Source organism: Zalophus californianus, chromosome 5 (assembly GCF_009762305.2).
Source record: "Zalophus californianus isolate mZalCal1 chromosome 5, mZalCal1.pri.v2, whole genome shotgun sequence".
Classification (NCBI taxonomy): Eukaryota; Metazoa; Chordata; class Mammalia; order Carnivora; family Otariidae; genus Zalophus; species Zalophus californianus.
This window is the reverse complement of record NC_045599.1, coordinates 92,417,078-92,432,234: the sequence shown is the minus strand read 5'-3', so window position 1 is coordinate 92,432,234 and position 15,157 is coordinate 92,417,078. Positions and strand designations below refer to the sequence as shown.

Here is a 15,157-nt window from a genome sequence, read left to right as displayed (position 1 = left end):
AAAACTGCTTTGTTCACAAAGGAGGCTTTGGGTAAATACCTACTGCTGCTATTTTTCATTATTTTCCTCTATCCCTCCGCCCTGGGCTTTGACCCAGACAGTCACCCTGCCCCATCAGCTCTCCTTGGAGAAAGCTAATCTTGTTTTGCCCAAGGCTCCTTCCCCTGAGAGGCTTTGGCAAAGACCCAGCAGCCGGAACAGCTTGCTCAGCTCTCTCTGTGGCCTTGGCCCCAGCCTGCCCCGGGAGGAAGTGGGCTGTGCCCGTCAGAGCCGGCTGCAGTCCATCAGGGTGGGTAGGTCTTGGGTCATCCCTGGAGAAGCATCAGAGCGTGGGCCCTAGCATTTGGGACTGGGGGCACCCCCTGTGGTCTAGTCTGGTGTACAGTTATTGTGGATGAATGAGAATAGCCCAGACAGCAAATGCCCAGACCAGAGAGGACACGTGTTAATTCAGCTCATTAGCATCCTTTTAATCCCAGCCAGCCAAGTGCTGTCACCGGAAGCCTTGTGGTAGGGTCCCTTGGTCCTTCCAGTTCAGTGTGTTCCTTCTTTGAAGACGCCCACTCCCCACGTGGCCTTTATACTCATGTCTCTTACACACCCCCACCCCCCCACACACACCCCCCTCAGGATGTCACATGTGGCATAGAATGCCCCCTCCTCACTAAGCCTTCCAGCCGGCCTGGGGAGAGTTGGGCATTCGCCGCCGGCCCCCACGGCACTCCGGGCTTCTGTGGCGTGGCAAGGACAATGCGGTGCTATATTGTGGATAGTCTTCTACATCTGCTTCCTTCTGCAGACTGTGACCCGCTTCTGGGGATGGGCCAGAGCTTTCTCCCCTCAGGGTCCCCAGCAGCCAGCACCCACAAGAGGTGCTCAGCAAACAATGAATAAATGAATGGATTTTGCATGGCCAGGAATTAGAGGGGGAAATCGACCTTTACTGATCTGGCTATAGCCCAGATCACACCTGTTTTTTACGTCTCTGCTCTCCAATCCTGGTGCTGCTTCCAGGTCATATGGTCAATGTTCAAGCAGCCAGAAGAGTTGAAAATGTCCCCGGCAATGCTGCCCATCCAGCTGCTGACAGCAGAGCCTCCAGGGCAAGGGGTGAGAGGAACTGGGGGAGTCCGGCTCCAGGCAGGAAAGAGAAGAAGGCCCCTTGTTGTGGGTCGCCAGAGGACCCTCTGCAATCCACCCCCCACCCACCATGAGCCATGGTTTGTATGTCTGGTTCTCATGTGCCCCTCCTCCCCTCCTCCACCCCAGGAGTACGTCGCCTACAGCCACACAGGCCGCATCATCCCCGCCATCTGGTTCCGCTATGACCTTAGCCCCATCACGGTCAAGTACACAGAGAGACGGCAACCTCTGTACCGATTCATCACCACGGTGAGTCGGTGGGCACCTGCCATGCGCCCCTTCTCCTGGCACCCCGGCTGGTTCTTGAAGGGATGGGAGGCAGCCCGCAGGGCTAGGATCTCAGGCTATACACAGGAGGTTGTGATCCCTAGGATGTTGAGAGATGTTATCAGAATCATGTCAATATCGACGGCATGTCATCAAGAAAATATTTTCCAAAGGAGAATGTCACTAAATGAATTTAATTTGTTAAGCAAATGTTTGTATGGCTCAATGAGATGTTTGTGATTCTCTCCAGTGTCTTATTTTTATGGGTTTAGCAGGGTTTATCCTTTTCTGTGGAAATTTTACAGTGAAGATTTAACTCTTTTTTTTCCCATATCTATTTTCCAACTATAGCTGCTGGTACTGTCAGGTTTCTTCTTTCTTTCCTGCCTGCTTGTTCTCTTTTCTTTTTTTCTTTGATTTTTTATTTTTCCTTTATTTATTTATTTTTTTTTTGCCATTGTCTCCATCAAGTCTGATTTTCTTTGGGGCAGCTTCAAGCTGATGTCATTTTTCTTTGATGCTGAGTATTTCTGTCAAGGATGCTATTTTCTGGCTTCCCGTTCAAAGTGTCCTTGGGGGCAGAACAGCAGGCTTACAGCACCCTGCTTCAGCCAGGAGGCCCAGAGATGTTTCATAAGCCAGAGTCAGCTGAGGTGGAGGAGATGGGGTGATTATCCCTACCTCACAGATTTGGAAACTGAGGCCTAAAGGTCCTTATGCTTTTGTACCTCTTCATACTTTTAATAATGATTCAAGATCAAGGGTCTAGTCCTGGATCTCTCATTCCTGGCTCTCACTAGATTTGTACTAGTCACAACTCTGTCACAGAAAAGACAGAACCCCACATCCAGCTGGCTTGATGTAGGTAAGCCTTAGGCATGGCTAGATCCAGGCACAAATGTTGTCCGGAATAGACATTTTTTTAGTCCTGTTTTCCTCTATACTGGCTTCATTTTCAAAAAGAATTTACTAATGGAAAGTGCCTCCTTCTCAGTAATTTGACCTGAGTCCTGGATAAGATAGTACTGTCGCTGGCCTCACTGAACTCCCCTTCCAACCTTGCGGCCTAGAGAGTGAAAGGGGGATCCCAGTTGACCAGCCCCAGCCGGATCACAAGGACAAAGATTGTGAGGGGTGGGGTTCCTCAAGAGGAAAATCAGGGGTCAGTTACTAGAAAACAGAAAGGTGGGTATCAAGAGGCACAAAGTTCCGACGTCCGCAGCAATGTCTCCATCCTATCCACTACATAGCAATAACAGGCCCTACTCCCCCTGCCTCGCAGGCCTCATGGGACTCAAAGGACATCATCAAAGGGAAGCTCTTTGCCTGATAGAAAGCCATGTGGGTGCAAAGGGTGTCAGAACCCTGGTGCTTATGTGAGCCTCACAACAGACTTAATGCCACTCTCGGACTCCATACAAATTTGAAACTTCTGGTCAACAGAGGGCACCTACCATAAAGCTAAGACACCGGACACAGATTGGGAAAAGATATTTGTCACACGTACAAGAAAGGAATAATCTTCAGAATTTATACAGAGAGAATTCCTACAAACCAGTAAGAAACAGTTAAGTGACCAAAAAGAAAAATGGGTGAGGACTTGACCATTGGAGAGACCATACTGGCTGTGAAAAGATGCCCGAGTTCCCTAGAAATTGGAGGAATTTGATTCAAAATACAAGACCCAGTTCGTTCCTATCAGACTGGCAGAAATTACAGACCTGCCACAATAGAGATCGGGAGGATGCACAGCAAGGGGACCTGTATCCACTATCTGGTACACAGGTAGTTTGGGTCAGCCGCTGGGGGGGTGATGCACAAACCCTTCGACCCAAAAGCCAGGGGACTTGTGAGCAAGTAATTTTACCCAAGGCCATACAGGGTAGCACCCAAATGGTGTGGGCTTTTTGTTTTTTGTTTGTTTGTTTGTTTGTTTGTTTGTTTGTTTTACCCTAGCGCTTCTACCGCATACCCAGAGTAAGACAGAGACTAAGACACAAGTTGGCGTGTTTGTGCGGGTGTGGTCTGCTTCTCAGAGGCCCTGGGGTCTGTGGCATTGGCAGTGAGAGAGAAACCCCCTTTGTCCATGTTTCATTGTAGGGTTGAGAAGGATCTTCATGTCCCCTTATTTGCTCCCATATGCCACGTATCTGAGGCTCTGAGTGTGAAAACCCCTTGGCAAGTGGCTGAGAAATGAAGCAACTTCATTTATTCGCTAAACTTCTGCGAGAACTTACCATGTGCCAGGCTCCATGCTGGGCAACAGAGGTAGCTGAATTTGGCTTTCTCCTTGTCCTTAAACTGCTCCCAGCTGGTGGGGAAGAGGTGTGAGCACGCAGAGAACTAAGTCCCGTCCAGCAGGGGCTCCACTGGAGCTGTGCACCGGGCACTGTGGTAGCAACAACTGCCTTTGGTTTGGCACATTTGGAGAAGGAAACCCAGAGATGGGTCTTGAAGGATGTAGAGAAATTTTCTAGACTGATGAGTGAAGCAGAGAGGGTCTTAGCACGGGAAACAGTATGTGCAGAGGTGCCCGACGATGGCATGTTTTGTGAAGGCCATGTGGCCTCTTTTGATGGGGGTGGACTTCTGAGAGCCGGAGGTCCCAAGAAGTCACAGGGGAAGAGCCTGTCCTTCATAACCCAGAGGCCAGATACCTCCATGACTCCATTTCCTTCTCCTCCTGCCTTTGGCCATCAGCCTCGCCTCCATCTCGGCCCCATCCACCTCCGCCCGAGCATGGGCCATGCTGAGGGAACCTCCCGACAGCATGAGCCTGGTGGTGTTTCTGAAGGCCCCGGGCCACCATCATGGTTGCCACGGCAACCGTGGGGGTCAGCCCCAAGTGAGCCAACTGGCTGTCCCTGGCAGATGGCGTCATTGTAGAGCTTCAAAGGCCCTTGTCACGAGACGAGACAGCAGATGTGGGGATGACGCTCACATGCAGACACACACAGCACAAAGAGCCTTGGGAGCCCTCACAGCGCGGGGTGGGGCCAGGATGGAAGTGGAGGCACCTGCTCTGACTTCTTTTTCTCTCTTTTTAAAATCAAACACTTGTGTGCAAAGCCCCCAAAGCCCAAATGGGGACCTCTGCAAATAGCTCCTCACGGGGGCTGTTTAAGAGAGGGCTTAGGCCAGAGGCCAGGATGTCGTCATGTGGCGGCTGCAGGGCTTCGGAGGCAGCTGTGGGTGGGCTGGAATGAGGTGGGGTGCCATTCAAGGGGGTGTGGGTGTGGAGGGGAGAGGCAGGTGGGGCCTCCCTGACACGTTTGTACCTATCAAGTACCCGGCTTATTCGAGGTTGCCCCTCTAGGGTCTCGTGGTCTGCAAAGGACTTGGACATCCCGAGTCTGAACAGAGGAGGATCCCTCCTCCCGGAAGTCTCCACCAGGCTGCCTGGGGCTTCTCTCTCTAGGCACCCGAGGCACGTTGCTCAGACTTCCGCTCTGTGCTATTCCAGAAAATTCCACCACTAAAGGAATAAACAGATGGTATTTAACAACATGCAAGTGATCCCCTTCAAAGTGCCCCCTCCCACACACGCACATTTGTTCCCTGCCCCTGCCACTTGCCAGAGCCCCTTTTTTGGGATTGCCTTCAAGTGGGTTGTGGTGACAGATTGGATGACTTCAGCAGTGTCACATCACTCTCCTTGTGTGTTTTATTCCATAAGGGAGGAACAGCCAGAAGTCAGAAAGTACCACACTGGGCCAGTTTGGCCGTGAAACTTTTTGCCCACCAAAAAGTACCAGCTGGTAACGGCATGCTTCCATTGGGCAGCCGAGATAGCTGAACTAGACATAATCCCTGCCCTCCAGGTGCTCCTTGCCAGTGAAATAATCCCCCAAACTTTAGATCGCACTTTATAATTGCCAGGCCTGATTATGACGAGCTCCAGGTCTGATGTCCCTGTGTGTCCCCAGCATCCAGCACAAGGCCTAGCCTGGATGTAGGTACTGGATGTGGCTACTCAGAAATATACAAGAGACAGCTGCTTGAAGAAGTGATCATATAGCTACACTTATTAAGCATTAATCTTATAATTATCTCCTTTAACTGTCCCAGGAACCCTCCAAGGTAGATGATATCAGTCCTGTTTTATATATGAATTAACTGAGGTCCAGAGAGGTAAAGAAACTCATCCAAGGTCACATAGCCAGTAAATGGCGAGGCTGGGACTTGATCCCAGAGCCTGCTTCTGTCACATCCCCCACCCCACTCCCAGTCCCACCACTTAGTTTGGGAGCCTCCATCCTCCAAAGTAAAGGCTCTCGAAGATGTCCCAGCAACAGAGTCCCCAGAAACCATGGAGCCGTTGGTAGGACACCAGGATGATTTGATACAGTGACTCCCTGCTGGGAATCGGGAGGAAATGTTATAGCAGGAAACAAGGTGACATTGTGAGCATGAGTGATAAAATCACCGCCACACACACAAATCATAAAAAAACCAAAGCAACGACAAAAAACCAGCCCACATCAGCTGTCCCATCTAAGACTCGTTGGCTGGTCGTTTGCAAATTTTCCTGCCTAGAACTGATTACTTTTCACTCATCTATTTGGGCACCTGCAAGGATTTGCCATAGACAAAAGGCATCATGTACTCAGGTGGGAGATGGGGTATGGGGGAGATAGTAAAAACAATTGAGAAGAGACAAAACTGGGGAGGTTTTGCCCAATAAGGCTGTACGGGTAGGGCAGAGACCAGCTTTGTAGCTGGACCCGAATCTCCCCTACTCAGACTTCCCTTGGTGTGTCTTTCCTGGACCATGAGCTCCAGGAAAACAGAGCAGGGCCTTAGTCATCTCTGGTCTCCAGACCTGGGGCAGCGCAGGTAGGTGATAAGTAGGCATCAAACACTGAGCAGACGGATGGAGGGGTATGCACCTCGGTCCACCCCCATACCACAACAGTTTCTGTTATGTGAGTTGTAACACAAGGCCCACATTAGCAGCTCAGTTATTCAGGGCTGGGCATGTGTAAAAAGCTTTGGTTCCAATCTTTCCACACGTTTGAGCAGAGCTAGATCTTCTAGAAGGTTGTGTACCAGGGACAGATTGCTCCAATTGGGTCTGCACACAGATCTCTCAGTTGCACTGGAAACTCCCGGTGCTTGCTTTCCAAAGGCAGATTCTGAGACATATAAGGAATACTGGAATGAATGGAGAGAGCTCCCTTTACAAACTATGCTTATTTTTACAACCACGCAACTTTGTTGATGGGGTCCTCTTACTTCAGGACGTTTGATATGTAAAACCTAACAGAATTGAGAAAGTAAATATAAAGAAGCCATCTGTGTATGAAGACAGGGACTGAGGGGATCCTTCAGGTTGGGGGTGAAGCAGGGGGGTCTAACCGAAAAAAGCAGACCCTTTGCAGCCTTCCAGACCCGGATTCTCCTCCTCACCCTTGCCTATCTGGTAGCTGTGTGACCTTGAATAAGCCTGTCCCTCTCCGAGCCTCTGCTTCTCCATCTGTGAAGTGGGGGTCACCCCATTTCCCTAGTACTTGCACAGATGGAGTGAGAAGGCAGAAGAAAGTGCCAGCTCAGGCCGAGCACATAGTAGGTGCTCAACCGGGGTGGGACTTGGGGGAGGGGAGCAGGTGTCTTGCGGCTGCGGCCATTGTGAGAGTGGCGGGGAGAGGACTCAGTCCTCCCACCGGGCTCCTGTCCGGAGGCTGGGACTGGGGGGTCTGGCAGGCGCGACGCCACTGGACGGAGACCACCACACCCTGTCCTCCCCCGCTTTTCCGGGGCCCAGTCATCATCAGCTTCCCTCCCACAACAGCCCCCACCCCTGCGAAGCCACAGCTTCGGTGTTCTCATCCGCGGCTCCAGTCTGTCTGCCGCCACCGGCATCTGATGGGACTCCGATTCATTATTTATTTCCTCAAACTGTGCCTTTTCCATAAGCTTTTCAAGCCATGCTGCCTGGCTGAGGACAGTGAACGAACAGTTCCCAAGCACTTGTGGTACAGCGGTCAGCCAGACAGAGGTCATCGTGGTCCTCACGGGGCGGCGGGGGGCGGGGGGGCATTTTACAGATGAGAGAAACTGAGGCTCAGAGGGGTGACCTGGCTTTCCTGGCCACAGTGGCAGGGCTGGGATCTGACAACAGGAATGTTTACTCCGGAGCCCACAGTCTTCACCCCCACCCCCATGTTGGTGTGTGTGTCGTGCTTCTCCACTGCCCACTGTGGAAAAGTAAACGGCGGGGGGGGGGGGGGGGGCGATGGATTAGGAAAGCATTCGTGTTGGTGGAACCACAGAGGGATGCAGCTCTCCAGCCAGTGCGGTTGGAACACATCCTTTCCATATTATAAGGAATTAAGAGTCCTAATTAAACTGTAAGAGAAACATACACACACACACACATACACACTTTCTTTTCAAGGTAGGTAGACAAGCTGACTTCATTCTAGCCATAGTAGGAGGTTGGGAAGCTGGTAGAACCACAGGAAGTCTCTGCTAAAGAACAAAGGGGCATTATTGATGACTTCTGATAAAAGCAAAGTAATGCGTTCCTCTCAGGCCCACTGGGGCCTGGATATTGAATTGTCCTTGTTTCCATTTCCGGAGCCAGGGCTGCTGACCAGAGTAGGGTTGCATGTGCTGGCTGTGGCGGCCCTTTCTGACTCAGTGGCCCTGCTCCTTCACCACCCTTCGCTGAGCTTGTCCCCCTGCTTCAGGGCCTGGTCAGGATATAAGACCATGGCAGGGGTGAGGGAGCAAGGGAACAGGCATTCATGGCGGTGTGTGTGACACACTCATTCACTCTGACAGCAGCCCTGAGGGCTGAGGATTAGCCTTCCCATTTTTTAAAGTAAAGAAACAGAGGTATGGGAAGTAAGGATGACACAAGGGCACACGACAGGAGGGGTCCCAGCCAGAAGTACCTTTGTATCAGGAACTTCTGATATCTTCTTGGCGTTCGGGGTTGAGGTAGAGTCTTGGGGAGACTGAAGAGTTCCCTGACTGGCCAAAGAATGGAAACAACCTCTGGCCTAGGTACTCTGCCCCGAGGGATATGCTTCATCACAAACACTTCTTGGCACTTAGCTGAGGAAATATCCTGTTGAGGTCTCAGCTATCCTATCTGTAGAATGGGCCCTTGCAGTGCTTGGGGCGTGGGCCGCTGCAAAGAATCTGCATGTGGTGCCTAGGAGAGCTTTGCTGTCCTGTCCTTCTATGAAGTGACTTGTTCTCAGCTAAAAGAATTAGGTAGAAGAAGGGAAATTGAGACCCAGAGGCTGGCTCTGGGAAATAAGTGGTATTTTACCCATTGTTCTTCTTAGAGTGGGTCTCAGATCTTAGAAACAGCTCAGATCTTAGCAACAAGGTCAGAGCCTTCTGGTCAACTGCAAGATTGGATTAGGTATCATTTACTGAACACCTACTAAGTGCTGGGAGCTCCGGAGGCATTTCCTGCAGTAGGACAATTGGCAGGGGTAGGGGTGGTTTCCCCCATGTCGTAGATGAAAAAAGCTGAGACCCTGAAAGTCTCTCCCTGGCTAGAGTAAGTGAGTGAGAGACAATCATGACTCGGCTTCCCAAGGCGGAGCCCTTTCTGCCAGGCAGACCTCCCAGCACTCACCTCCACTCACTCACCACTCTGCTCAGGGCCCCCTGCGCCACGTCCAGTGAGGAGGTGTATGATTGGCTTTATCTTCACTTTTATTCATTTGTATTCATGTTGGCGCATCCCCGTGGGTCAGCAAGGTGCCGGGCCACCATCCTCCCTTTCAGCAGCCCTTTCCTTAGTCTGTTCTTGAGATCTGCTCTACAGATGTGGAGAAGCCTGTTATCTTGCCATCGCCAATGTACGGCCTATGTCCAAAGACAGACACCCCATCTGGTGCAGTCTCGTAGCTTCATGTATTTCCCTGTGTCTCAGATGTAGGAACGTGGCCTTCTCAGGACCCAAGGCGGCCATGACAGGCACTGCCTTAGAGAGTCCATATGTGGTCACCTCCTGGTGTGGAGGTTTCTGTGCCCCCGCCCCGTGTCAGAATCCAGGGAGCACTACAGCCTGAGAGCACCCCAGGACCCCTCTCCTCATGACCCCTGCTTCACCTCACACCAGTCACCACCTATGATTATGAGTGTGTCAGGAAGGCCCAAGCAGGCTAACGGCAAAATAATGAAAGTAGGGGGCCATAGCAGCATCAAGCAGGCTGCTAGGTTTCTTTCAGCTTTTGAGGTGCCTCGCCCCACCCCAGAATGTGCCAGAAATCCCCCTCCTCATTTGACTGGTGACCAGCACTTTCGACAGATGTTGGATAATGGGAGATGTGCTGCTGAGCTGGGTAGTATCAGGAGATGCACATGGGAGCTCACTACAGGGCCTCCTTAGGCTCAGGCTGACAGCAGCTCACTCGGATGGGGTCAGTGGCTTAGTGACTTGTGTGCCCCAGGCCCCAGCTTCCTCACAGCTGCGTGTTTCTTATGTACCTCAATGCATGTGTTGTCTCCTCCAGCTCCTGGCTGGTCCAGGAAAAGGAGGCTTCAGACTAGGTGCCAGGTGTTTGTGAATCATAGGCACGCTCGGGTTCCAAAGTGTGTGTGTGTGTGTGTGTGTGTGTGTGTGTGTGTGTGTGTGTGTGTGTGTAGGAGGTGGGGTGTGCGTGTCTGTGTGTGGGTTTTGTTGTTGTTTTTTTTTTTTTTTTTTTGCTCCATTGCACTTAAGTCACAATTTCCTCTTCTCTGATCCAAGCTCTAAAAGCATTTTGCGGTGTAAAATCTCCCATCATCTGATCCACTCTGCCGAAATAAGCCAGCTCCCCTGCCGTCATCGTCCTTGAGAAGTACCCCTGCGTCATGCTCTGAAGCTGGCCGGGAGAGGACTTGCCTGCTGAGAACACTTCATGATAATCCCCCCAGCGCCCCCCATCCTCTTCACTCCCTGGGGGGCTGTTATTACCGGAATGTCAGCTGCCTCACTTACAGCCTGTCCATACAGCCCTGCTCTGTCTGTCATGGGCCTCACAGGCCTCTGCTTAGCTCGTCTCATGGAACTATCATTTTAAAAATAAACCCTGGTTTAATTTGCACTTCCTTGTCACCTCGGCTGTGTCTCCTGGCCTCCTCTGCTGGGCAACAGAGGGTCCGTTAAGGCACTGCCATCTCTCAGAGTCTTCCAGTGGTCGAGTGTCAGCGGCTGGCCGGCCACCCAGTGGTGCTTCCAGGGCGGTCTCGGGAGCCCTCTGGGACTGCTCAAGTAGGCTTCCTCTGCGTCCTGTGGTCATCTAAGTGCTCCTTCACTGGGGCGGGGGGTGGGGGTGGGGGGTGGGGGAAGAAGCGAGAGCCCCGGAGGCGGACAGATGTCGCTCTGCCACGCACTTGCTGTGTGACCTTGGAAAAGTGATTTCCTTGTCTGGGCCCCACGAGGGTGCGTGACTGAGGCGTGGCACACGGGTGACGGGTCGTAGGGGTTCTTGTGGACGGCATAACGTATGCGCTCCAGAGGCAGAATACATTTAAAGTTGCCTTGCAAACCTTCTGTGAACTTCTTTGATCTGCCATCGTCTATTCTTTGATTCTTTTATGGAACCAGAAAGCAATCGATACGTAGGTGAGAAAATTTTGAGTAAAACATAGCATGACTTGGATATGTCACAAGTGGAGTCCCTACAACTTCGAAGCAAAGTTAGTCGTTCGGTTCAGTGACGAAGCTTCATGCTTGAGAAGCAGCAGAGTGTCGTGTTAAGAGTACAGACTCCAGAGTTCTGAACTCTCAGTTCAACCACCGAGGACTGTGGCATTATTCAAGTGGTTCAATGTCTCTGTGCCTCAGTTTCCTTGGCTGTCACATATGTATAAGGGTAGGACTTCCTAGGGTTGGCCTGGGGATTCGGGAGGGACGAGGATTCTCAAACCCTGCCTGGCACAGAGAAAGTGCTATGTGAGCTCTGTTTCGTCATGCAGGAAGTCATGAGCTACAGACATGCAGCAGGTGACATTCCTTATCATCCCCCTACTCCAGCAGTTCTTCACTAGGGGGCAGTTTTCACCTCCAGGGGACATGTGACAGCGTTTGGAGACATTTTGGTTGTCATAGCAGGAGGGAAAGTGTACTCCTGGCACCTCCTGGGTGGAGGCCCGAGAGGCTGCTAATCAACATGCCGTGGCATACAGGACGGCCCTCCCACGACAACAAATTTTCTGGTGCCCAAAGTAGATGGTGCCATAAGAAACTCTACCCTAATATAAGCTTTCTGGTAGCACCATAGGCCCCCTTGTGCTCTGTAGCACTTGCCTTGCTTGTAGTTTTGCATTTGTTGGTATGATTATGTGGTTACTACCCATCCCCCTGCTACAGTGCAAGCTTCTGAGAGTGAGAGATTTATTTCTCACTCCAGCCCATCCAGGCCAGTGCTGCCTATTCTGCCCCTCCCAGATCCCCATCACAGGCAGCACTAGGCCTGGACCTGTCTGATCTGGGTTCAAGTCCCAGGATTGCCACTTCCTGGCTGTGTGACCTTGGGCCAGTGCCACTGCCTTTCTGAACCTCCATTTGTTCATCTGTAAACGGGATTGTAAAAATCTGGTAAGTTTAGAGTAGAAGTTAAAACCACAGCCTCCAGGGTGAAGACATAGCTGAGTTCAAGTCACAGCTCTGCTACTTACTGTGTGAACTTACTTACCTAACTAAACCTTGGCTTCCTCACCTATGAAATGGGTCTAATAATCCCCTTCCTCATTCGGGAGGTGATTAAGGGATTTAAAGGAGCTGATAATTATTACTTTTATTATTATTAAATTCATCATCCAATAAGTGGGGTTTTTTTGAGCCCTGCGTATGTTCCAGACCCCGCTAGAGTGTCTGTACTTGCACAGCTCATCGTCTCATGATCTGGGAGGGGTCTGACCTGGCGCTCCATCCAGCACTGACCTCTGACCACCGTCCCTTTCAGATCTGTGCCATCATCGGTGGGACCTTCACTGTGGCCGGCATTCTGGACTCCTGTATCTTCACAGCCTCGGAGGCCTGGAAGAAGATCCAGCTGGGCAAGATGCATTGACAACCCACCTGGCCCAGTGGCCGAGGACCCAGGGAGACCGCCAGCCCTGCTTCCAGCACCCTGTCTCCTCCTGCCCTCTTATCTGGCCCAGGATCTGGCTGCGTCCCAAAGTGGGGGTTGGGGGTGGTAGGGGGTGGCTCACGGTTTTGCAGCTACCTCTTTTCCCCATCTTTAATTTTAGGTGAATTACACTGCCTGAAGTTGTGGTGCCCCTTTTCCTGGGGAGCCCCAAGACCAGAGTTAGGCAGGGTGGGTTCGGAGATATCAGGGACCACTCCCGGGAGGGCTGCAGTCCCTTCCTTCTTAGGGGAGCAGCCCAGGATCCACGTCAACCAGCTCTCAGCCAGGCTTTGACAATCTTGAAGCTCCCACCATTTAGAGGCACCAATCACTTGGTTTCTCCCCTGGGCAACCAGCCCACAGACCAGGGCTCTCCACTGTGGGTCACACTGCCCAAAGGTGCCTCCACTCGGCGCCTTCAACAAAGGATGGTACTTCCCAGGCGAGCCCCTGAGATGTGGCGCCATAGATGGAACCCTCGCTTTTGCTCTATCCCTCCTCGCCCATCCCAGAGACCGCACTCAAGTCCCTCACCCCCACCCATTTCTTTTTCTCCCGAGAAGCAGATGCCCGGTTGTTGGGTAGCAGCGGTGGACTCAGGTCTGCCCATTGGAAACTGGGTGGGTGGCGAGTTCCCCTTCCTCTCTTCCCCCTTGTTTCTCTGAACCCCCCACCAACGTGCCTCAGCCCCTGTGCTGTGTGGCAACAGCATCTCTTGGTGGAGGGGCTGGTTTTAACTGGGGAGTCATCCTTTCAACACCAGACGTGGTTTGTGCACTTAGATCCAGACAGAAAGCATCCTTCTCCGCAGCCCTAAAATAATCATGTCTCACCGCCTCCCACACTGTTGCCATCAGTCCCAAGGCCTTCGGTGGGGGAAGCAAAGCAGACCAGTCCTTCTCCTGTCTTCGGACAGCTATCTTCCAGGTTCCCGAGGGGTGCACAGCATTCAGACTTCTCTGCAGCTCACTTGTGGCCCACTCGCCACTGAGTTCCCGCATCAGGGGCAACACACCAACACAACATGTTTCTGGTCCCTAGGGCAGCTCCATGGTCTCCCCACTTGCTCCTAAGCTGGGTCCCTCCCCTGCTGCTCACCCTCTTCCTTCCCCTTTAGTCCCAAAAGGGAGTGGCAATGGTCCAGGCCTGGATTCCATCCAGGGAATTTTAGGTATGCCCTTGTGTCTCGGGGAGAAAGCTGCCTGCCTGTTTTCCATTTATATCAAGATTGTTTGCATACTTTTGTAATTAAGGGGAGTGTCCGGTGGATGTTTTTAAATTATCTATATGGATAGCTCAAGTCTCTGCCATTTGTAATTTTTGGCTCTGGATTCCAATTAGAAAAGTGTCCCCTTCTGCGTATGAGTTGACTGATGTTGTGAGTGTAAACTGCATTCGGTTATCTCTGGTATCTGTGGCCACTTGGATGGATTTTTTTTTTTTTCCCATATTCTGTTCCCCAGTTACCGAAAGGAGTCTCTTTGTTGTGTGAATACCTGCACCTGTAGAGGGTGGGCAAGGCAGGGTGGGGAAATGTGTGGCATGCACATGAGTTGAAATTCCACTTTTATGCTTTTAAAAAAAACAAAAACAAGCAAACTCTTGAGGACATGGGGATGTCAGTTTCCTATGGAAGAGACACCTCTGACCCATTATTCTTATAAACAATCTCAAGGGGGGAAAATGATTTCGTTCTTTCCCCACTCGTAGGGCTCAAATAGATTAAAAGGCTGATTTTCCGAAGTATTGATGTGTGTTTCTTTCTACTTGATTGAAGCTGGCTAGCCTGGAGGCTGGGATCACAGTCAGAATGGAATTTAATTCTAGAGGAGAAAAATTGAGAAATGTGGAAAAGATCCGTGAGGATGATCAGAAAGTCAAGACCCCTTGGAGCCAGCCTTTTATTGAATCCCTACAGAATATGCCTGAATCTGCCGGTTTCTAGCTGGGTAGACCCAGGCCAGGTCCTTACCACTCAGCACCTCTTTTTTTCTCAGGTGAAAATGGGGAGCGTACTAAAACAGTCTCATGGGGCTGTTGCCGAAATTAAATCTATAATATGTGCAGGTATGTCATACTGGATCAGAACGAGTTCATGTATGCAGAGAAGGGGTACGTGGTAAATCTTCAAAAATGGGGATTGTTTCATATAGGTATTCTGACTAGGATATAATATCTTTGAGAACAGGGCTGACACGTTTTCCCATAGCTTTGAGCCAAGGGCTACTACATAAATGAAGTGTTTCATAAACTCTTCTTGATTTCCAAGGATCTGGCATTCCTTGTTCAGCCTTCAGCTCAGCAAAGAGAGACCATCATCAGCTATGAGAAGGAGATTTACACAGCTATTTACTGTCCTGTTGTCCAGTCCTTCGAGGCCCTCAACCTGGAACAGCACAAATGTGGATCATTCAATCAGGAATGAATGTGGGAGTGAACCAGTCTGCAAGAAACTCTTCACTGATTCTCCCCATTCTCTCGTTGACGTCCTGATACTAGAGTTACCATGACCCTCGGAGCCAGAGGTCAAGAGTAACATGCCTACTGGTAGTCAGTACATGTGTTCCCAAACCTGTTCATGTCAGTTGTGCTTTATGCTGTAATGCTGAGACTTAGCTAACCAGTGAAATAGGATTGAAAAATGAAGGAATCTAGTCCAACTA

The 15,157-nt window shown here is 51.0% G+C and overlaps 1 protein-coding gene across 3 annotated transcripts in view; it reads left to right on the top strand.

Annotated features, from left to right (window-relative positions):
* The window catches only part of ERGIC1 (endoplasmic reticulum-golgi intermediate compartment 1), a 103,241-nt gene extending 89,001 nt beyond the window's left edge, over positions 1–14,240 (top strand). For all 3 annotated transcript variants that reach the window (XM_027605580.2, XM_027605579.2, XM_027605581.2), the window contains exons 9-10: positions 1,270–1,392; positions 12,327–14,240. In XM_027605580.2, coding sequence (XP_027461381.1) covers positions 1,270–1,392; positions 12,327–12,434 — 231 coding nt within the window. In that variant the 3' untranslated portion in view covers positions 12,435–14,240. The remainder of the gene's footprint in view (positions 1–1,269; positions 1,393–12,326) is intronic.
* Positions 14,241–15,157: the final 917 nt, after the last annotated feature.